At 43.3% G+C, this 21,840-nt stretch overlaps 1 protein-coding gene and 1 non-coding gene across 6 annotated transcripts in view; one reads left to right on the top strand and one right to left on the bottom strand.

Moving 5' to 3' along the window:
* Nucleotides 1–21,840, top strand: part of CRACD (capping protein inhibiting regulator of actin dynamics) — a 274,397-nt gene that overhangs the window by 232,914 nt on the left and 19,643 nt on the right. For 4 of the 5 annotated variants that reach the window (XM_007998641.3, XM_007998645.3, XM_037989411.2 and 1 more), the window contains 2 exons: nt 10,697–10,832; nt 20,121–20,285. In XM_007998641.3, the coding sequence (XP_007996832.3) occupies nt 10,713–10,832; nt 20,121–20,285 (285 nt within the window). In that variant the 5' untranslated portion in view covers nt 10,697–10,712. The remainder of the gene's footprint in view (nt 1–10,696; nt 10,833–20,120; nt 20,286–21,840) is intronic. The other variant, XM_007998649.3, reaches the window with a different exon arrangement.
* On the bottom strand, nt 1,399–1,506 carry LOC119621091 (U6 spliceosomal RNA). The gene has a single exon (XR_005237614.1). It is a non-coding gene; the product is annotated as a U6 spliceosomal RNA (small nuclear RNA).

Raw genomic sequence — 21,840 nt, 5'->3', positions numbered from 1 at the left:
TATTTTCTTTTATTTTTAGAGGCAGGGCCTCTGTCACCTAGGCTGGAGTGCAGTGACGTGATCATAACTCACTGCAGCCTCGAATTCCTGGGCTCAAGCAATCTGCCCGCTTCAGCCTCCTGAGTAGCAGGGACTGCAGATGTGCAGCACTATGCCTGGCTGAATTTTTTTTTTCTTTTTTTCTTTTTTTCTTTTTTTTTAGATACAGAGTCTCACTCTGTTACCCAGGCTGGAGTGAAGTGGCACGATTTTGGCTCAGTGCAACCTCCGTCTCCCAGGTTCAAGGGATTCTTCTGTCTCAGCCTCCCAAGTAGCTGGGTTTACAGGCATGAACCACCACGCCAAGCTAATTTTTATTTTTTTAGTAGAGGGGGTTTCACCATCTTGGCTAGGGTGGTGTTGAACTCCTGACCTCAGGCAATCTGCCCACCTCGGCCTCCCACAGTGCTGGGATTATAGGCAAGAGTCACTGTGCCCAGTCAACCTGGCTAATTTTTTAAATTATTTTTTTGTAGAGATGGGCTCTTGCCATGGTTCCCAGGCTGATCTTGAATTCCTGGGTTCAAACTATTCTCCCTGCTCAAAGCGTTGGGATTATAGCCATTATCCAGCATGCCTGGCGCTAAAGTAGTCGTTTGGAGCCTCTAGGTAGAATCTTGGAGTTAATTCATCTAACTCTGGGTAAATGAAAGGAAAGAGGAGGTGGAGTAAAGGAGAAACACCAATGTGTGTTTCCTGCTGTCTTTCTAAACCTGTAATGAGTTAGATCAGAGGGCTTAAATGTTTTAAGATGTAGGTAGAACAGGACCCTGTAAACCTCTGTGAGTTTTTCTTAGAGCTAAATGCATCTTCCCTTAGAACTGACTCAACCTATTCAAAGCCTCTAGTCTGTAGCTAATAGTTCCTGGAGTGGGTTCATGATATTTGAACCTTCTTGGGTAGGAGTTGCATGGATGACACCCAGGGGCTATTGTTCTGTGCATCAGGTACCAGGATCAGGTTTTCAAGAACTGACTTCAAAATTTCCCATGATTTTAGGCAAATGTCAAGGATTTTTCCTCTTTTCCTTTTTTCTCCTTCGTTTCTTAATTTCCTCCTCTTCTTCCTACCTTCCTTCTCCTACTCTTGTTTTTTAAAAAAATTCCATTTTTATTTCAGATTCAGAGAGTACATGTATAGGTTTGTTACAAGGGTATATTACATGATGCTGAGGTTTGAGCTTCATTTAATCCTGTCACTCAGATAGTGAACAAAGTACCCAATAGGCAATGTATCAGCTCTTGCCCCCCGCTCCCTCCCTCTCTCCTATTAGAGTCCCCAATGTCTGCTGTTCCCATCTTTATGTCTGTGTGTTCCCAAGACTTGGCTCCCACTTATAAGTGAGAACATGCGATATTTAATTTTCTGTTGCATTAATTCACCTAATTGCATGTCATCCTCGGACAGGGACCATGATAATCTTCTCCATATCCAGTTCCAGTTTTAGTGTATGTGCTGCTGAAGTGCTCTACTCTTCCTCTTCCTCTTCCTCCTCCTCTTTCTTTTACTTCTTTGGTCTTATGAGGTCACTACTGATCTTTACAGATATTGACTGTTTAATTTGGGTGGAGGATATCAAGGTGATGTAGATCTTCTATGTGGAATGGGTACTTACGGCACACCTATTTACTCTTTCAGCCGTGTCTACACGTAGATATGAGTCACAAGGCTGCATTCCTGTGTTTTTAAAATCTTCATCAGCACACTCATGTTCATTGCAGTCCTACTTACAATAGCCAAAAAGGAGAAACAACCCAAATGCCCATTGATGGATGAATGTATAAACATGATATGTACATACAATGGAATTATTCATTCTTAAGAAGGAAGGAAATTCTGACACATACTACAATGTGGATGAACTTTCAAAACATTATGCTAAGTGAAATAAGCCAGGCACAAAAGGACAGATATCCTATGATTCCATTTAAAGGAAGTACCTGAAATAGTAAAATTCATAGAAACAGAAAGTACAATAGTAGTTGCCAGGCACTGGAGAGAGGGGAGAATGGGAAGTTATTGTTGCATGGATATGAAGTTTCAATTTGGGATGAGGATAAAGTTCTAGAAGTTGATAGTGGTGATGCTTTCATTGTAATTTGAATGTATTTAATGCCACTGAACTGCGTACTTAAAAAATATTAAAATGCTACATTTTATGTTATATGCATTTTATCGTAATAAAATTTTGATCAATATTACATAAATACGAAAAAAATTATGGATGCTGGGATCCCACTTGGTATTGACAGATTTTGTGTTTAAGAATTAAAATTAGGCGGGGCATGGCGGTTCACGCCTGTAATCCCAGCACTTTGGGAGGCCAAAGCAGGAGGATCACTTGAGCCCAGGAGTTCAAGACCAACCTGGGCAACATGGCAAGATTTCATCTCTATGAAAAATTTAAAAACTTAGCCAGACACAGTGGTACATGCCTGTATTTCCAGCTACTTGGGAGGCTGAGGTGGGAGGAGCCCTTGAGCCTGGAGAGTTCCAGGCTGCAGTGAGCAGAGAGACCATTGCAACAGAATGCCTGGGCAACAGAATGCCTAAGCAACAGAATGGGACTCTGTCTCAAAAACAAAACAAAGTAAAACTGGTATATCCTCTTTTATATAAGATTTGCAATTGTAGGTGAACTGGAACCTTCTTAATTAATGCTCCTTTCTTGTCGTGATCCAGCAGCCACCATTCATATAATGTCTTTGTTCTCTAAGAAATCCAAACATCTGTAAACACTGTATTAAGCCCTGTCAACAGTGAGCCAGGAGCCTGAGTTCTGGTTTCTGTTTTGATTGAGTCTGTCTCTTCACTTTGCTGGGCCTCAGCTTCTCCATCCATAAAGACTTGGGTCTTGGACTCCATGAGCACAGAGGGGCCCTTTCTTCAGTGGCTGTTGGCTGTGTGAGGGCTGTCCCTGTCATCGCTGATACAGTACACTGCCTTTTGCTGCTGCCAGTTTACTCGTAGAAACTCACTAGAGATGTGAAGAGCAGCGCTCCAGGCCTCCAGACACAGGTGCAGAGAAATATTGGCAGGCAGAGTGGAATGTAGGCTCAGAATGGGTCTGTGAGCTCAGGATTTCCAGTCTTCTGCATGAATTTTTACATTGTCTTTGAAGGATTTCTGAAAGTGAAAGCACAGACAATGTTATCGGTTAAGGTTTTTGCAGTTTATCTTCTTCCTAATCTGAACTTTACCTCACTTATAAAATAATATAGCACAGAGTCCTGGGGATGAGAGTAACAAAGAAATAGAAAAGACAGGAGTTCTGTGGGAAAATTGATGAATTCGTGTTGAGTTTGCAGAGACAGTGGGAGAGTCATTGCACTGTAGCTGGAGACACATGAGAAGAGCGTATTGGAGTGAGGCAGTTATTAAAGGTAAAGCCAGAAGAGCAACCTCAGGCTGTTCTCTCATCAATGTCTTTGGCAAGATAATTGCAGGAGGCAGTGAAGAGTAGAGGGCCAGTCCAAAAGCTGGTATCTTTGGGCTGATTAGAAACCCCTGATGAAATGTTTCGAAGCCCAACCTCTCTGTCAATACAAATAATATCAATGACAACAGCAAATCAGAACAGAAATGTAGAAATGACAGTTACAGCATCTCAGCCATGCTCCTTTCTGTACATAGGAGAGCTGACTGCCTTCTAGAGCCCCAGGAACTTCTGCTGTTTGGACCTCCAATCCAAAAGGACCATTTTTCTGACCTCTGTAAGTCAGGGCTGTGATTCTTCTCTAGGCTTATGAAAACTGTTCCTCAGAGACCAGTGCTGTTCTGAACTTCCCAAGTGGGCCTTTCTTTCTCTCTTTGTAGAGTTGGCTTTTACCATGTGTGCTTTGCATTTGACTTCAAATCTTGTTTAAATTAAAATGATTGTTAAATGACTGTATTGACAATCCTCCAGTTCAAGGTTTAAAATCTGTGGGATTTTAGAGGTCTTTATACAGCTCTCCTCACAAGCAAGAGGCTGCTCTGTGTTCTCAGTAGCAGAAGAGAAGGTTCCCACCTGCAAGTCCATTTCCTATCATTTTAGCAGAGAGAGAGGGAGGGCAAGTTGCAGCATTGAGGCTGAAAGGCCCCTCTCTCGGTTCCCTCAAAAGGAAGCAGGGAGAGGTGGAGTTGGCCTGCTTCACAATCAACTGTGAAAGATCTTTAAATGTCAAGAGTAAAGAAGTACGGATGAACTCTGCTAAGGTACAATTTGTGGTAAATTGCCCCTCCACCTTCCGATCATGTAATTTGCAGTTCCCAGCTGGTTAAGGACCATGGTTCCATCAAGCTCTGTGTTCATTAGAACATGGTTTCAAGCTGAGATCTCCACGCTTAGACTATTCAGTTTCAATTCCAACCCTGCCTCAAATTTTGGAACTTTGGACAATAGTTTTACCCACTTGTTGCCTCAGCTTCCCCTTCAGAGAACAGGAAATAATCTACATTGTAGAGTTGCTTGGAGCTGGAACTGGTAACCATGCTTACCAAAGATTTAGCATTAGATTTAATATTACACAAACTGCTGCCCTCTTTCTGCTGCTCTAACCATATGACTGACGTACCTGCCCCCATTTTGCCTTCTACCATGATTGTAAACTTCTTGAGGCCCTTACCAGAAGCCAGGCAGATAATTAGTGCCATGCTTATACAGCCTGCAGAACCTCTTTTCTTTATAAGTTACCCAGCCTCAGGTATTTCTCTGCAGTAACACAAAAATGACCTAATATAGAAAACTGGTACCAAAGAATGGGGCATTGCTATAAAGATACCTGAAAATGTCAAAACAGCCTTAGAACTGGGTAACAGGCAAAGGTTGGAAGAGTTTGGAGGGCTCAGGAGAAGACAAGAAGATGAGGGAAAGTTTGGAATTTCTTAGAGACTGGTTAAATACTTGTGACTAAAAATGCTGATAGTGATATGGACAGTGAAGGCCAGGCTAATGAGGTCTCACATGGAAATAAGGAACTTACTGAGAACTGGAGCCAAGGTCTCCTTTGTTGTACTGTAGCAAATAACTTGGCTGCATTGTGTTCATTCCCTAGGGATCTGTGGTAGTTTGAACTCAAGAGTGGTGACTTAGGGTATCTGTTGAAAGAAATTTTTAAGCAGCAAAGCATTTAAGATGTGACCTGGCTGCTTCTAACAGTTTACATTCAGATATGCCAAGGAGGAGGACCTTAGGAAACAACCCAGGCTCTCAGTTGAGGCTGTGGGAGGACTACACCCTAGAAGTGTAGGCAAAACAGAAGTAGTCTGAGCCTCACAAAGATGGCTAACCAGCATGAATTAGCTCAGGGTTTATTGGATTGAAGTGAAGTGCTGCTTTGCTGTTTGCAGCCTTCAAGAAGATCGGGTGAGTCCTCTCTGGAAGAAGAGAACCCAGCCTCTAAAATTTTTGAGGCATGATGTGTGAAGTTTAATTAAAAATTACCAGGCATCTAAGAAACAGACTACAAGAAAAACAAGATAATAGAAATAGACCTAAAGGTGACCTAGATGTTGGAGTCTCAGATAGACTTTCAAATAATTGTGATTAATATATTCAAGAATATAGTTTACAAGATGGAGAATTTCAGCAGATAACTTAAATTTATTAAACAATTAAATGGAATTTTGAGATCCAAAATATACTTCTGAAATTAAGAACTCAACAGATGGGTTTTAACAGCAGATTGGACTTAAAGAGAAAATTAGTAAGCTGGAAGCAGGTCCATAGAAATAATCCAGTCTGAATCATATTGAGTATAAAGATGGTAGCTACAATAATGAGAATAAAAGTTGTGTGGCTTGTACTTAAAAGCATCTAACATGGGAGGATCAGAGAGAGATGAGAGGAAAAATGGGGCAGAAGCAATATTTAAGGGATAAAGGCTGAGAATTTTCCAAAGCTGATGAAAGACATCAAGCTACAGATTTAAGAAGCATTGTGTAACCCAAGCTGAATAAATTAAAAGAAGCTCACACCCTGCTACACCCACTGCTAAAAACCAAAGATAAAGAGGCTAATTTTAAAATCGACTAGAAATGAAAGATAGCTGTATTAGTCTGCTCTTGCACTGCTGTAAAGAAATACCTGAGACTGGGTAATTTATAAAGAAAAGAGGTTTAATTGGCCATGATCCTGCAGGCTGTACAGAAAACATAGTGGCTTCTACTTCTAAGGATGCCTCAAGAAGCTTCCAATCATGGCAGAAGGCAAAGAGGGAGTGAGGTGTTTCACATGGCAGGAGCAGGAGCAGGAGCAAGAGAGAGCAAGGCAGGAGGTGCTGCATGCTTTTTAATGACAAGATCTTGCAAGAACTCACTCACTACCATGAAAATAGCACCAAGGGGATTATGCTGAACCATTCATAAGAAATCCATCCCCATGATCCAGCCACCTCCCACCATTGGAGACTACAATTTGACATGAGATTTGTCGGGGCACAGATCCAAACCATATCAGTAGATCATGTGTCTTTTCAAAGACGCAGTAATACAAGCCTATCAACAAAAATTCTATGCATCAGGTGTGGTGACTCATGCCTGTAATTCCAGCACTTTGGGAGGCTAAGGTGGGAGGATTGCTTGAGGCAGGAGTTCCAGATCAGCCTGGGAAAGATGACAAGAACTCATCTCTACAAAAAATTTTAAAAGTAGCCAGGTATGCTGGCATGAGCCTGTAGTCGCAACGACTTGGGAGACTGAGGCAGGAGGATCCCCTGAACCCAGGAGTTCAAGGTTGCCCAGGAGCTATGATTCAGCCACTGCACTCTAGCCTTGGTGACTGAGACCCTGTCGTACAAAAAAAAAAAAAAAAAAAAATCAGCAGTCATGTTATTATAATTAATAAATAAATTTAGCAAAGTCTCTGGTTATAAGATCAGTATACAAAAATAAGTTATATTTTATATCCACTAATTAAAAAATTAGAAAATATAAATTTTAGTCTATACCATTTACAGTAAATTCAGAAACACCAAATATATAAGAATAAACCTATCAAAATATGTGCAAGACCTCTATACAGAAAACTTCAACACATTTGTTAAGAGAAATTAAAGATGATATAAATACATGAGGAGTTAGCCCATGTTCATGGATTACAAGATTCAATATTGTAAAAACATCAGTTTAAAAATGTATAGATTTAATGCCATCTAAAAGCAATCTCAATATTATATTCATGTATGTGTATATGTATAAATTTATGTAGAGGCCAGGTGTATATGTATAAATTTATGTAGAGGCCAGGTGTAGCGGCTCACGCTTGTAATCCCAGTACTTTGGGAGGCCAAGGTGGGCAGATCACTTGAGACCAGGAGTTCGATACCAGCCTGGCCAACATGGCAAAACCCCATCTCTAGCAAAAATATAAAATTTAACCAGGTGTGGTGATGGGCACCTGTAATCCCAGCTACTCAGGAGCTTGAGGCAGGAGAATTGCTTGAACTCAGAAGGTAGAGGTTACAGTAAGCTGAGATCGCGCCACTGCACTCCAGCCTGGGTCACAGAGTGAGATCTTGTCTCAAAAATAAATAATAAAACCCAGAAAACGAAAGCTGAAAAACTTAAACTACTAGATATCAAGACTCCTTAAAAAGCTACAGCAATTAAGATAGTGTGTTATTGGTATAAAAACAGATAAGTAAAAAAAAGTAAAAACAAAACAACAGCAACAAAAAACAGACAAGTAGACCAATGGAACAGAGGCCAGACAAAATTACAATATAGACAATTACTGAATTTATAGCAAATTGCTCATTGTCTTCAAACCTTAGTTTCCATGTCCATAAATACCCTTACTAACAGTGCCTTTCACGTAAGTTTTAAATATTATATATCAAAAAGATTCTGATATTATGTTAAAGAGGTTAGCATATATGCAAGGTACATCGCAAGTGCCCAATAAAATTTAGTTAGGATAAATATTACCACTGTGACCACCACTATTATAATTACTACTACTGCTATTATTACTCTTCATTTTCTCGAGTTTTCAATATGATCATCTGGAAATGAGTAATAGATGGATATCAGATCTTTGCCGGCAACAGGAATGTTTGGAGTTCAACACCAAAGAGCAGGAGAGTGCCAATTCTTAGCCTATGTAGAAAAAATAATGGGATCAGCGGGATAAACTTCATGACTCAGTCAAGGTTGACTTAGAAACTGGAATGGAACTTAGCCTAGCACTGCTGTATTCTGTACACACAACTGCGAGAAATTAGTAAATATATGTATATGCCCTTTGCAAAAATACAGCGTAGAAATGAAGTCATTTACCCTGTCTCTCAACTGAGTCATAACCAGCAGTCTGAAAAAGAAGTTTAAACAGAGAATATTCAGAAGTTCAATTCTACAACTTCGAATGAAAAGCTTATTTCCTAACATTTTTAGGTGAACTTGGAAGCTCAGTTTGTGACGTAGGTCCCAGATTTTCTGAGGACAGGGAGATCATAACATATTAATCTCCCAGCATGTTTCCTAAAAGAGTGCCTCATATTTCATAAAGGGAATTGCTGCTATATGGTGCCCTGGGTTATTTAGCTGAAGACTTATGCCTTATTCTAGTTATTTAGTATCTTCAACCCTCTCATAGTCCAGCCCCCATGGCATCTGCACCATGTTCCTCTCCCATACCCTGTGTCACTCATGGGTGGCAATACTATAAGACCGTCTACCACTTTAAAATATGGCAGCTGGCTGGCGTGGGATTATTCTCAGCAGATCTGAGTTCAGTTTCTCACTCTATTCCTTCCATTTGCATGTCTTTATATAAGTTATTTACTTGCTGAGTTTCATCTGTCACAAGATGGTGATGATGGGGATTAAATGAGATAATGAAAGTAAAACTCCACACAGTTTTTTTTTTTAAATCAAAGTAAGGGTTGATGTTTATAATAATTATTATTATTGCATAAGATCACATAGCTGGGAGGCTCACATCCAAGTCCTTTGTTTGTAAACCTCGCACACTTTTACACCATGCTGCCTGTAATTTAGCAAACTAGATTATACAATTTGGTAATTAGTGTTCCCAACTGGGTCTAGACTTGGGCAGATAACAAGTACAGCTGCCCCAGGACCTTGCCCACTGCAATCTGTAATTCAGTTCACAGGCACTGCTGGGAACACCTGCCCCCAGTGCTGACTGTTCTCTCATGCACTTGGTCACTGAGAAAACCCCAGTAGGGGCCCCTTTCTGGGGAGGGGAAGGAGGAGGTTGTGCTCTCTCTCCCTTCCAAGTGCTGCCTGTATTGCCTGGCATTGTGCCTGCCTTGGTGCTCTTCCTGCCCCTGTGAGGAGCTGGCAGCCTCAGTGTGTACTCTTTCCCAGAGATAAGTTAGTTTCCAAGATCAAGTAAGGAACAGTTTGCTTCTGCTGCTTCCTCTTTGTGCATTTCTTTTCTTTTCTTTTCTTTTTTTTGAGACGGAGTCTCGCTCTGTCTCGCCTAGGCTGGAGTGCAGTGGCACGATGTTGGCTCACTGCAATCTTCACCTCCCGGGTTCAAGCAGTTCTCCCATCTGAGTCTCCCAAGTAGCTGGGATTACAGGTGCCCGCCACCACGCCTGGCTAATTTTTTTTTTTTTTTAGTAGAGATAGGGTTTCACCATATTGGCCAGGCTGGTCTCGAACTCCAGACCTCAGGTGATCTGCCTGCCTCTGCCTCCCAAAGTGCTGGGCTTGGCATGAGCCACTGTGCCTGGCCGTCTTTGTGCATTTCACACGGCTTATACCTCATTGTCAGGTAGAAGTCCAGACTTCCTCTAAGTCTAGCCCTTCAACTAAAAAGTGTTTTAGCTGGGCTTAGTGGCTCATGCCTATAATCCCAATGCTTTGTGAGGAAGCCAAGAGTTCAAAACCAGCCTGGGAAACATAACAAGACCCCATCCCTACAAAAAATAATATAAATTAGCTGGATGTGGGAGCAGATGCCTATATTCCTAGCTACTCTGCAGGATCCCCTGAGCCCAGGAGTTTGAGGCTACATTGAGCCATAATCACATCACTGCACTCCAGTCTGGGCAACAGAACAAAATCTTGTCTCTAAAAATATAAATAAATAAAAATAAAAATATAAAAAGTTTTTGTTGGATACCAGCCACCTATAGGTGTTCCATATATGCAAAGCCTATCAGAATGGCCCTAACACAAATATCTCCCATTTTCTCGAAATTTCTAAAGCATTTGTTGTCTCTATCAACAATTCTCTAGTCCCCTTCCAAAGTCTTTGTTTGGGATGTGTACATCTTTCTTCCAGTTTGGTTGTCATCTGAAGGTAAGAAATCCTTGCCTCTTACTTCTAGACTTGCATGTTACTTAATAAATTCTGGTCGGCAAGACTTACTGGGACAAAACTGATAGTGACAGCTCAGTTGGAGAAAGGCTCTTCCAATTAAAAGTTCTGCAGTGCCTTCTGTCTTGGATCCTATACAAATAAGTAACTGTCTTTGTGTTCTCATGGTGAATGGCTCTGAACCAAGGCTGTGTAAGAGATGGGGACCCTTTCGTCTACCCAGCTCCTTGGCCGACCCCCAGCTGAAAGGGACACAATGCTGGAAGTGCTTGCCGAATGAGACTGAGAATGTGGGTGGAGTCCCTCCAATCAGGAATAATGGAAAACTGAATTGCCAAAAGAAATTGTATCCTAATAAAATGAAGCACATGATTTACATTCCAGGTCCTTCAACTATTCTATGGGAACCCGGGCATTTTCCCATGACAGTATTTTTATCCCTGATGGGGGAGCAGAAAGTGAGCAGACAGTTCAAGCAATGTCACAGGACAACATCCTGGGCAAAGTCAAAACTCTTCAGGTAAGACAGCTTGAGAGTGGAAGGTACGAGCCATAGGAGGGGCCCAGCTATGGAGGGAAGTGGGAAAAGTCCCGAGCTTGGCCTTGAGTAATGGATTGGGAGGTCCAGAGGTCACTCCTGGTGAGAATTATTGCATTCTTGAATTCAACTCTATTCTCTGGAAACCTCCTGCCCAACTGCGAGACCTACACTATCGCCATTGCAGCCACCTGCATGACACGCCCTCTCCTTTTCTTTCAAAGTGTTCCCTCCATTTTACTGGACATGAAAATAAGTACCCAAGAGAAGCTGCAGGACTTGGGGCCAGGCACAGTGGCTGAGGCCTGTAATCCCAGCATTTTGGGAGGCCGAGGCGGGTGGATTACTTGAGGCCAGGAGCTCAAGAGCAGCCTGGGCAACATGGCGAAACACTGTATCTACTAAAAATGCAAATATTAGCTGGATGTGGTGGCATACACCTGTAATTCCAGCTACAAGGGAGGCTGAGGCAGGAGAATCGCTTGAATCCGGGAGGCAAAGGTGGTAGTGAGCCGAGATCATGCCACTGCACTCCAACCTGGGTGACAGAGCAAGACTCTCTCCCCCAGAACAACAACAACAAAGCTACAGGACTTGGATGAGAGGAAGAGTTCCTAACAATTAAGCATTGCCCATAATCCCTGGATCAGGGCTGACTGTCGACTGAGAGTATGCACAACACATATCCACTTTCCGAGTCTCCAATTGGACAGTGAATGACATGACTCTATTTCTCTGCTGTGTTTGTAAATCTCACCACCCTGAGCCACCTTGTCTCAGAAGAAAATCACAAAGCTCTTAAGCCACCTTTCAGTTCACTCTGCAGAGTGGGACAGTTTTCCTACCTAAAATCAACTCTGGTGGTACCTCCGTAACCATGAAAATATAATAAATAATTCTTCACTAAATGTGATTGAAATGGCAGGTCATACAGGAAAAGCAAGAAGAGCAATGCCCTTAGAGCCTGACTATGAGGTCTGCCTAGTGGCTTGGCAGATAGAATTCTCTCACCTGGCCAGGCACGGTGGCTCACTCCGGTAATTCCAGCACTTTGGGAGGCCGAGGTGGGTAGACTGCTTGAGCTCAGGAGTTCGAGACCAGCCTGGGCAACATGGTGAAACCATATCTCTACCGAAAATACAAAAGTTAGCCAGGCATGGTGGTGCATGCCTGTAGTCCCAGTTTCTCAGGAGGCTGAGGTGGGAGGATGGCTTGAGCCTGGGAGGCAGAGGTTGCAGTAAACTGAGATCATACCACTGCATGCCAGCCTGGGTGATAGAGTGAGAGCTTGTCCAAAAAAAACATTCTCTTACCCAAGGTAAATGCCCAAGCAAGCACTTCTCTGAGGTTCTCCAGCTAGCTGCTTGGAGGCTCTCCAGGTTATGAGCAGAGGGCTCTGGGCTGCTGGTTTCCACCTGTCTGTAAGTCTACAACACTGGGTTAATAAATGAATCAATGATCGAGAGAAAAAAAAGGAAAAGAGAACAGCTGCCCTCAGTAGCTACTGATATGCTGACGCACTTTACTCAGTAGAGATCAGCAGAAGATTGAGACCATCCTGGCTAACACAGTGAAACCCTGTCTCTACTAAAAATGCAAAAAAGTAGGTGGGTCTGGTGGCACGCACCTGTAGTCCTGGGAGGCTGAGGCAGGAGAATCGCTTGAACCTGGGAGGCGGAGGTTGCAGTGAGCCAAGGTCACGACACTGCACTCCAGCCTGGAGACGGAGAGATTTCGTCTCAAACAAACAAACAAAAATTTAATTCTGAGGTGTTCTTGTTTCTATGGAGCATGAGCTGTGTATTTTGTGATATTTTGTGGAAATTGTGTCTGGTCACATATTCCATATAACACCCAGCTAAATGTGTAGCCTGTGGCAGATGGGGAAGTAGCTAAGAGACCCTGGAATGACACCCAGCTTGCCTAGATCTTGATGCCTGCTGCCATAGTCCTGCCCTCAGGGCCAACCCCAGGCATGTCCTTCAAATCTTAGGATTCCTAACCGGCTTCCATTCTTGGTTCTAGCTGGCTGTGCTCTTACACTTTTTATAGAAAAAGCACTTCTTATAGGTCAAAGATGCCCTTAGAGCCTGACTATGAGGTCTGCCTAGTGGCTTGGCAGATAGAATTCTCTCACCTGGCCAGGCACGGTGGCGCACTCTGGTAATCCCAGCACTTTGGGAGACTTCTTATAGGTTGAAGAAGAGGGAAGGATGATGATGGCCAAAGAAAACCTTGACCCCCCTCCTGCTTACCTTTCCTTCTTCAAGTCTTTTGATTCTTGCAATATTATTCCTAAGAAGTTGTGAACCTCTGTTTCATCGTATCCCCTTTCTAAGAGGAATGACTTACAGATTTCAGTTCACAAAACGGCTGTATTTTACGAGAGCTTTTTAGGAGTTTTTTAAAAATCAGATTAAAATCTCTTGTCTTCAATGATATCTGATCTGTCACGTCACACCACATGCCACTGCCATGCCAAGAAGTGGATTTAGTGTTGTGAAAAAGTATACTATATAATTGTGCAGTGTTGGAAAGATAGAAACTCAGTAAAAATATGTGAGTGCCTGGTATTTCTGTTAACAGTAAGGCATGATTTTAAATAATCTGATGTCATAATAAATAAAATGTAAAATGACTAACTTCCCCAAAGTGACACTTGTGTAAACACAGGAAGAAAAATGTGAGTAAAGCAGAATAACTATTTAATTCGTGTGCGCTCATTTTGATAATATCTATTCATATGAGGTCTGCCTAGTTTTGCTTCTGCTGCATGGATTCACAAGCTTCCTTTCATCTCTGTAGTTATATTTTTGAAAGCATAAAAGGCTTTGTTTGCTCTTTGAGGAGGGAAATGGGGATCATAGGAAATGTGATTTTTTTTGGCGTGACCTGAGATATAACTGTATCATCCCCAAAAAGATTTTGCTTTATTTTTCAGTCGACTAAGCAGTATGTTCCTGGTAAGTCGTAGAAGTGGTAGTAACTTTATGAACTTGCATGAATGCTTTGCATTTTTCCATGACAACATGATGCTGGTATTGATGCTTAGTAAGCAGCCTAAGAGACTGCCCCCTTGTAGATGCCAGCATGGAATGAGAGAATTGAGTTGTGTCTGAGGCATGTATATTTTTATGTCTGGAATTGTCTTTGTGTATGTGTATATGTTTATTTTTAAAAAGAGAGAAGTAATGGAAAACACCTATTTGACAGTATATGTCCTGGCAAGCTGATTAGCCACCATTATTAAGACATTCTTCTGAGATGAGATGTCTACTGGAATGCCTTTTTTCTCTGTGGCTTAAGAAACTTCCCAGCCTTTGCAGCCCCTAGAGACCCAAGGAAGGGTGTCTGTAATGCCTGCATTTGGAAAGGTTGCCCTCTAGTGCCTGCACATTGTTGGCTCACGGAGAACTGTCTTAGGTTGCAGGTTGGTATCTCTCCACGGAATACAAAATACAGTATACACCAGCCTCCCCTTTCCTGAGTAACGTGAATCTACCATCTGCCACAATTTCTGTGGCAGATTTAAAAGAAAACTCACTATTTAAAAGAAAAATCACCATTTTTTCTAAATATAAAAATAATGCATGTGCATAGTGAAAACAAATTTTTACATATAGGGCAGTTGTAGGGACAAAACCAACAATGGTGTCCTTTGTGAGGACTCTGTACATAAAAGAGTTGCTCTGTGGCCAGTAGTATGAATACCATCCGAATGAATGACAGAATGCGGTGAAATACAAAGCCAGCCCCACCTGGCTTTGGATGAACTCATTCAACCTCTCTGGCACTTTCTCCTCCTGAAAACTAAGGGGCATGCACACAAGGGCTGATCTGAGGGCCCCTCCTGCTTTTAAGATCTGCTATCTCTATAAAATCACCATTGACCTGCTGTAGCACAGAGCGGCTTCAGAAGCTTTGCACTTCGTTGCATTTCAGCTACAATGACCTTGACATTCCCTACAGCTGCCCACCAGCACGGATCAGGGAGGGTGCCTGTTTGTGTAAGATCAGACCAGGCTGTGAGGTATGTACCAACTGGTGATAAAACTCAGGGGTACCACAGTCTAAGGCTGCAGGTAATTGTTAGGATTATACCACACCTTTGTCAGGAAATGCTCAGTCTGTTTGTACCGTGGATTATCTGGTGTGGGAGGGAACACCTCCGTCCTGAGTAGCTTGTATCTCCCACCGAGCCAGATTTCACTTACAAATACCAAAGTCATACATTCGGGGATTTTGACACCTTACTGCAGCTGTCAAGGACACAAAGAATAAACACCCACTCTTGGCCACTTCTTCCTAGAGCAGGATGTCTGTAACTCCGTATGCTTTTTCTTTTTCTTTTTTTTTATTATTCATTTTAACAATGGAGATACCTGTAGTTTGTTCAAAAAGACAGCAAATTTATTTTTTTTTCTGCTTTGCTCTTTAGACATAGTCTGAAGGATAGGAAAATCTAGACGCTAGCAGAGAGCTGCAGAATATGATGTGCTCGGCATTTCCACATTGTAGGAATAAGCCTTATAAATATGGATGTGCATTCCTGTAACGTCATTCTGCAGCATTCCACATTACAACAAAATGGTCTAATTTGAATGGATAAAATATAGTTCTTGTAGCTCACATTCCAGTCTCAACAGTAACTCCATTCATAGCCACCAGCAACATGGAGCATCAGTTGAGGCACAAGTGTCCACTCTCCCTTCTGCTTATACTTCCTGTGTGTATAAAGGAGCCTGGGGGCTGGGCGTGGTGGCTCACGCCTGTAATCCCAGCACTCTGGGAGGTCGAGGTGAGTGGATCACTTGAGGCCAGGAGTTCAAGACCAGCCTAGCCAGCGTGGTGAAACCCCATCTCTACTAAAAATACAAAAATTAGCCGGGTGTGGTGGCACGTGCCTGTAATCCCAGCTACTTGGGGAGACTGAGGCAGGAGAATCGCTTGAACCCTAGAGGTGGAGGTTGCAGTGAGCCGAGATCATGTGGGTGACAGAGCAAGACTCCATCACAAGAAGAAAAAAAAAAAAAAAAGAAGGGACCTGGGGATATATGTATATTTAAAGATGGGAGGAGTGGTAGTTTATCTCTCTGAAAACTTAAAGGCCAGCTTAACAGTCTAGTTTTCAGTGATTATTTCATAGTTCCTCTCATGACAATGCCTGAGTAGTGGGCAGAATTAAAGTAACAAAAAAGACATATTTATCCACATAGTCAACTCACATGACACCTGAGATTGCCAAATAGGTGTGAGCAGTAAACTTCATTGATACAATAAAGCACACAAAATGTCCTAACAGCCAGTCTCCTCTGAGTTGGCTGAAGGAAGCATTCAGAGAAGGTACCACAGGGAGAGCCTGTAGGGGTGAGGCCTTGGCCTTGAGTACCTGAGGATTGCGCACCATGCCTCAGATCCTGAGTCCTGCCCTGGCCTGGGTCCACTGTCTCATCCCAGATGACTGTAGGGCAGTCCTTCATCTGGACATAGAAACTGTAGCCCTCCTCTTCATCACGGCCACCATTCCCCTCTTTCATCTCAGTTTCTCTTCCTAAGTTCCCCAGCCATCAGCCTGAGTTTGTTTTCTCTGGGGGGATTTCAAGTCAGCTTCTTTACTAAGATGCACACTTTCATTCTGAAAGGCAACAGCATGATGCTGATTTTGCCAGGATGAACATATCTGTGACATACATGATAGATACACATTCTGCTTCCCTCCCTCCCTCTGTCTCTTCTCCCTCTGCCCTCCCCTGCCAACGTCCCGCAGCTGTTGTAACTTCCTGGGCCCTGCTCCCTCTTCTTCCCTATGCATTTTCTCTGTTCCCTGTCCCTTCTTCTCGATTTGCCGCTTTAATTCTCAACTTCACTTCCTAACATTACTCTTTTCATTTCTCTGCTTTGTACCAGGCACCTTCTTTTTCCTGCTCTTATTCCATTTTTTTTTTTTTTCTTACCATGTTCTCTTTTCTATTTGTAGATATAATAGTTACTCCATCTTTGGACATTATTTCAATTCAGACTGAACTGAAATACATTTTGCCTTATTCTTTTTTTGTCTCTTAAGCATCAGGATGGACCAACAGGAGTATTATAAAAAGGGCCCTAATGAAGTAAAACAGGCCAGGTGCAACGGCTCATGCCTGTAATGCCAGCACTTTGGGAGGCTGAGGCAGGAGGATTACTTGAGTCCCGGAGCTCCAGACCAGCCTGAGCAACATAGCAAGACCCCACCCAACTCTACAAAAATTTTAAAAATTAGTTGGGCATGGTGGTATGCACCTGTAGTCCTACCTATTTAGGAGGCTGAGGTGGGAGGATTCCTTGAGCCCAGGAGTTTGAGGCTGCAGTGAGCTATGATGGCACTACTGCACTTTAGCCTGGGCAACAGAAGGAGACCCCAACTCTAAAAAATTTAAATTTTATTTAAAAAATTTAAAATGAAGTAAAGTTTAAGAGAGTGTGTGTGTGTGTGTGTGTGTGTGTGTGTGTGTGTATAGTGATGATGGCAAAAATCCTAACTAAATGGTATTAGAATGTTAGGCCAGGTCCTCCTTGGAAGTTCATTATCCTTTCCAGCTGGGTGCAGTGGCTCATACCTGTAATCCCAGCACTTTAGGAGCCTAATGCAGGAGCATCATTTGAGCGCAGGAGTTTGAGACAAGCCTGGGCATCATGGTGAGACCCCGTCTCTACAAAAAAATCTGAAAATTAGCTGGAGAGAAACAGAAGAAAGACATTCTGAAGCAGTGAAGCAGTTCACAATCTCCACAAGCAGGTTCTCCAGCATTAGGTATGGTGGTCGATGTGTGTGGTCCTAGCTACTTGGGAGGCTAAGGCAGGAGGATCATTTGAGCCCAGGAGATCGAGGCTGCAGTGAGCTGTGATCATGCCACTGCACTCTAGCCTGTGCGTCAGAATGAGACCCTGTCTCACTCAAAAAAAAAAAAAAAGAAAGAAAGAAATATCCTTTCCACTGTAAGCACAAGAAATGTCCTCATCTCAGCATTGGTAAAAAGCAGAACCCCCGCCAACAGGAGATGTCTCAGTCTAAGGGGATTTAGAATAGTTTCCAGTTTTTGGCCAACACTCCTAGAGAAGGCTGGACTGGGCGGACACAGGGACCATTCCCACCTCTTCTGCACAGGTCCCCACCCCCTTTCCCAAGGCTGCAGGGTGAGACGGGCCTGTTACCTTGTTACTCCATGTCCTCTTGTCTAACTCCATCCATCGGCTGTTCTAACCATGCCTGCTTATTGATTTGTTTAGAATAGATACTACTTGCTGCTTTCTGTTGGACTTGTTTTTAGAAGATACCCTTTTCAGCCTTTTCCTTCCCACAACCCTTCCAGGCTGCTGACGCTGTACTTCCCTTGCTGAACTTGGCTTTTCATGTGTGCTCCTTTCCTGTGAGGCTGGGAGAGCCAGGCTCAGGCTGAAATACCAGCAGACCCAATATAAGCCCTTGCCTGGCTGTGCTCCTGACTTGGCATGCTGGGGTCCCCAGGGGGCATGTGGAGGGGACCCTTGGGCTCATCTCTGTTATATCTGTGCAGTCTCACTGCCCACTGTGCAAGGCTGAGGGGGAGCTGGGCAAAGGTGGGTGGATTTGGTACCACTGAGTTCAAAGGGAGAGAAGACATTTCCTTCACGGGATTCTTCCACCAGGGAACATCAGTGAAGTATTGGAAATACTCTGTCTCTTTATTTCTGCCCCTGGAAGAAAGAAGTGCGGTGCCAAATTTATGAGCACCAGTGGAGTGCAATGAAAACAACACTGAATGTTATTTTTAAAAGACCTGAGTTCAGATTCCTTTTGAGCCACTCATTCTTTCCATAAGCTTGGGCCAGTCACCTCTCTCCACTGGGCCTCAGACCTTTTTACAAAGTGAGGGGTTTGGACTAGGTGATTGCTATGGCTTTTTGCAGCTCTGTGGGATTAAATATTAGCCAGATTAGAGATAAATATCAGGCTAGGCACGGTGGCTTACACCTGTAATCCCAGCACTTTGGGAGGCCAAGTTGTGCGGCTTGCTTGAGACCAGGAGTTTGAGACGAGCCTGGGCAACTTGTTGAAACCCTATCTCTACAAAAAATACAAAAGTTAGCTGGCCATGGTGGTGCATGCCTGTAGTCCCAGCTACTTGGAAGGCTGAGGTAGGAGGGTCACCTGAGCATGGGAGAATCATCTGAGCCTGGGAATTCAAGGTTGCAATGAGCCGAAATTTGGCCACTGCACTCCAGCCTGGGCAACAGAGCAAGACCCTGTCTCAAACAAACAAACAAACAAAGATGAACATTTCAGAAAATACATTTTTTGAGGAATATAATGACTATGAAACCTAAGGACCTAGGTCTTAGAGCAGTGGTTCTCAGCTGGGGGCAATTTTACGCTCCAGGGGACTTTGGGCAACTTCTGGAGACATTTTTGCTTTTCTAATCTGGCCTTCCTCTGCTTGCAAATACTATTTAATCCTTTCTACCCTATTTTCCTCTCCCTTCTCCCTGTCCTTTTAGCCACCACTCACCAGTAATCAGTCCCTCTCTGGCTTTTCCCCACTTGGTTCCTCTATCCCCTTTGTCACGGTTAGGTGGCCACAGCAAGGCAAAGAGGACGTCCAGATTGTTCCTATCCTTTACAGGGTTTTAGTATTGATCATGGAAAGACTTGTTGGCTTTGGGGCCTTCTTTGCCTTGGCAGTGACCCATTGTGGCAGAATACAATGTTCTGGTTTGGGGTCTCAAGCTAAGGGCTGGCGAGGAAGGCTGCAGAAGTATAAATCTTCAAAGTGAATATGTCCCAAAGGGGCTGGAGAGTTGCACCAACCTTTAGGGTCTTGATTTCCCTCACTGGTTCTTACATTTCATGTAACTGTTTTCTATACATTTTTTTTTGCACTTTTAAAAGACTTTTTATGTAAATGAATTTATAGGCTAATCAAAAATGTTTGTCATAACGTATATCCCAACTTCTGGTTCAGAAAATGTGGCCACCATGCCCACTGGGAAATGTTGGGATCTCCATGAAAGAGGTGGCTGGATGAGAAAGCTCATGGCTTGAAGGTGGGAAAGAAAAAAAAAAAAGAAAAGAAAGTGGAAAACAAATTAACTCATTACAGGATGGCATCGTGGTTTCCTGGCATGGAGTTGAGTCTAGAAATCAGTCGTGCACAAGGTTTGCCTCAGCGCTCACTAGATATGCTGGAGAAGCTGGTTGTGGTGATTGTGAACTGCTTCACTGCTTCAGAATGTCTTTCTTCTGTTTCTCTCCAGCAACAGTTGGGCAAGAATATCAAGTTTGGGCAGCGGCCACCCAATGCCATTCCCATGAAGAAGGCAAACAGTGGAGAGGCTAGCTTAGAAGAGGATCTGTTCCTGACCAGTCCCATGGAAATTGTGACTCAGCAGGACATCATCCTCTCAGACCCCGAGAACAAGGTAAGTCTCCTCCAGGGAGTTACTTGATTGATTGCTCATAAACCAGGGCAGGATATTGGGCCTCCAGTAACCCTGGGGTCTGCAGTGGGGGAATTAGAGGGAGGATCTTTTCTGATGAGTGGCTCAGGGCTCAAGGGCACTTCCTGGTAGGTGTCCTGACCTGTAGCCAGCAATGAGGATGGGGAGAAAGAGGAGACATGCCCTTTGCAGGCGGTCTTCCCAGTATCTTTCACTTACGCTTCAAGGCTTATGCCTACCTCTTCTGGGAAGCTGTACTTGGCCTCACCACAAGCTGTACTATCTTCTCATGCCTTCACTGTGTGTCTTCACCATTTTTTACATGTCTGTACTCCCTATCTATGTCCATGTAACTGTTTTCTCTCCATCTCTAAACATGGGATTCCTTGAGAACAAACTGGGTCTGACATATCTATGTCTCCCTAGGACTGAGCCACTGCCTGCTTTGCAGCACTGCATAATTATTTGCCCAACTGGACTAATTTAAAGGGAAATGAAAAAAGAAATGCGTAGGGGCTCCATGAGACAGAAGACATCAAACAGGCCAACTTGAAGAGTACCTAGCCTGGAAAGAAAGTCATACTGCAGCGCCATCCTGTCTAAATTTGATCTCTTGACACTTTGAGCATATCCTGAAATGAGAGTTCTTCCAAAGCAGCAGAAAAGATGCCCTTAGACCTCTTAGGGAAAAAGGAGCAAAGTCTAACCAGTAGTGAGTCAGGAATTCTCTAGGTGAGGCACTGGGGTTTCACTTTAAATAAATAAATAAACAAATACATAAATAAAGCATTCTCTAGGCTTTGCCCATCAGGACCTCTGGGATTTTGCTGGGCGTTATTAAAATGGGCATGCCTCAGAAGAAATCATGCATTATCAACTCATGCGTCATAAAAGTAGTGAGAAAGATGAGTGATTTGCAGAGGCGAGTGAGGAGGGGATGTGAAAAAGGACATTCTTCCCCTGTTGCCCATTGTAACACCTGGCACCCATGCATTGACACCCTTTGTGTACTAGGTCAAGCAGGGATGGGCCCATCTCTCCCAGCAGGTCTAAAATTGCTCTTCCCAACCTCTCCAGTGGTAGGCAGCAGCAACAGCCATCGCCTTGGTGCAGGGGTATCCTGAGGTCTGAAGCAAATGTCCTCACAGTTATTGATGAGCTCATAAGTGCTAGGCACTGTGGCCTAGGGGATTGTTTGTTCAGCAGGCACTGTCTCAGATATGGGTGTTACAGAGGTGAACAAGATTCTACAAGGGGCTCCCCACCTCTGCAGTTTACACCCTAAGGAGAGGGTGTAACAAACAAAAAACGAGTCAACAAATATATAAATAGAATCATTTCAGATCAAGAAAAATGCTGGGTGCACAGAAAATAAAACAGGGTAATGGAAAAGTGAGTAACTTGGTGGTGGAGGTCTCTTATTTGAATGAGGAGTGTAGCAGGACCCTGGTGGGGGGAAGGAGGGAGGGTAGAGCGAGGTGCCAAGCCGGACTGTATAGACCATGGGAAAAGGGTAAATTCTATTTTGAAGATAATA

This window comes from Chlorocebus sabaeus, chromosome 7 (genome assembly GCF_047675955.1).
Source record: "Chlorocebus sabaeus isolate Y175 chromosome 7, mChlSab1.0.hap1, whole genome shotgun sequence".
NCBI classification, from domain to species: Eukaryota; Metazoa; Chordata; class Mammalia; order Primates; family Cercopithecidae; genus Chlorocebus; species Chlorocebus sabaeus.
Note: the sequence above shows the minus strand (reverse complement) of the source record. Positions and strands in the feature narration are given on the sequence as shown.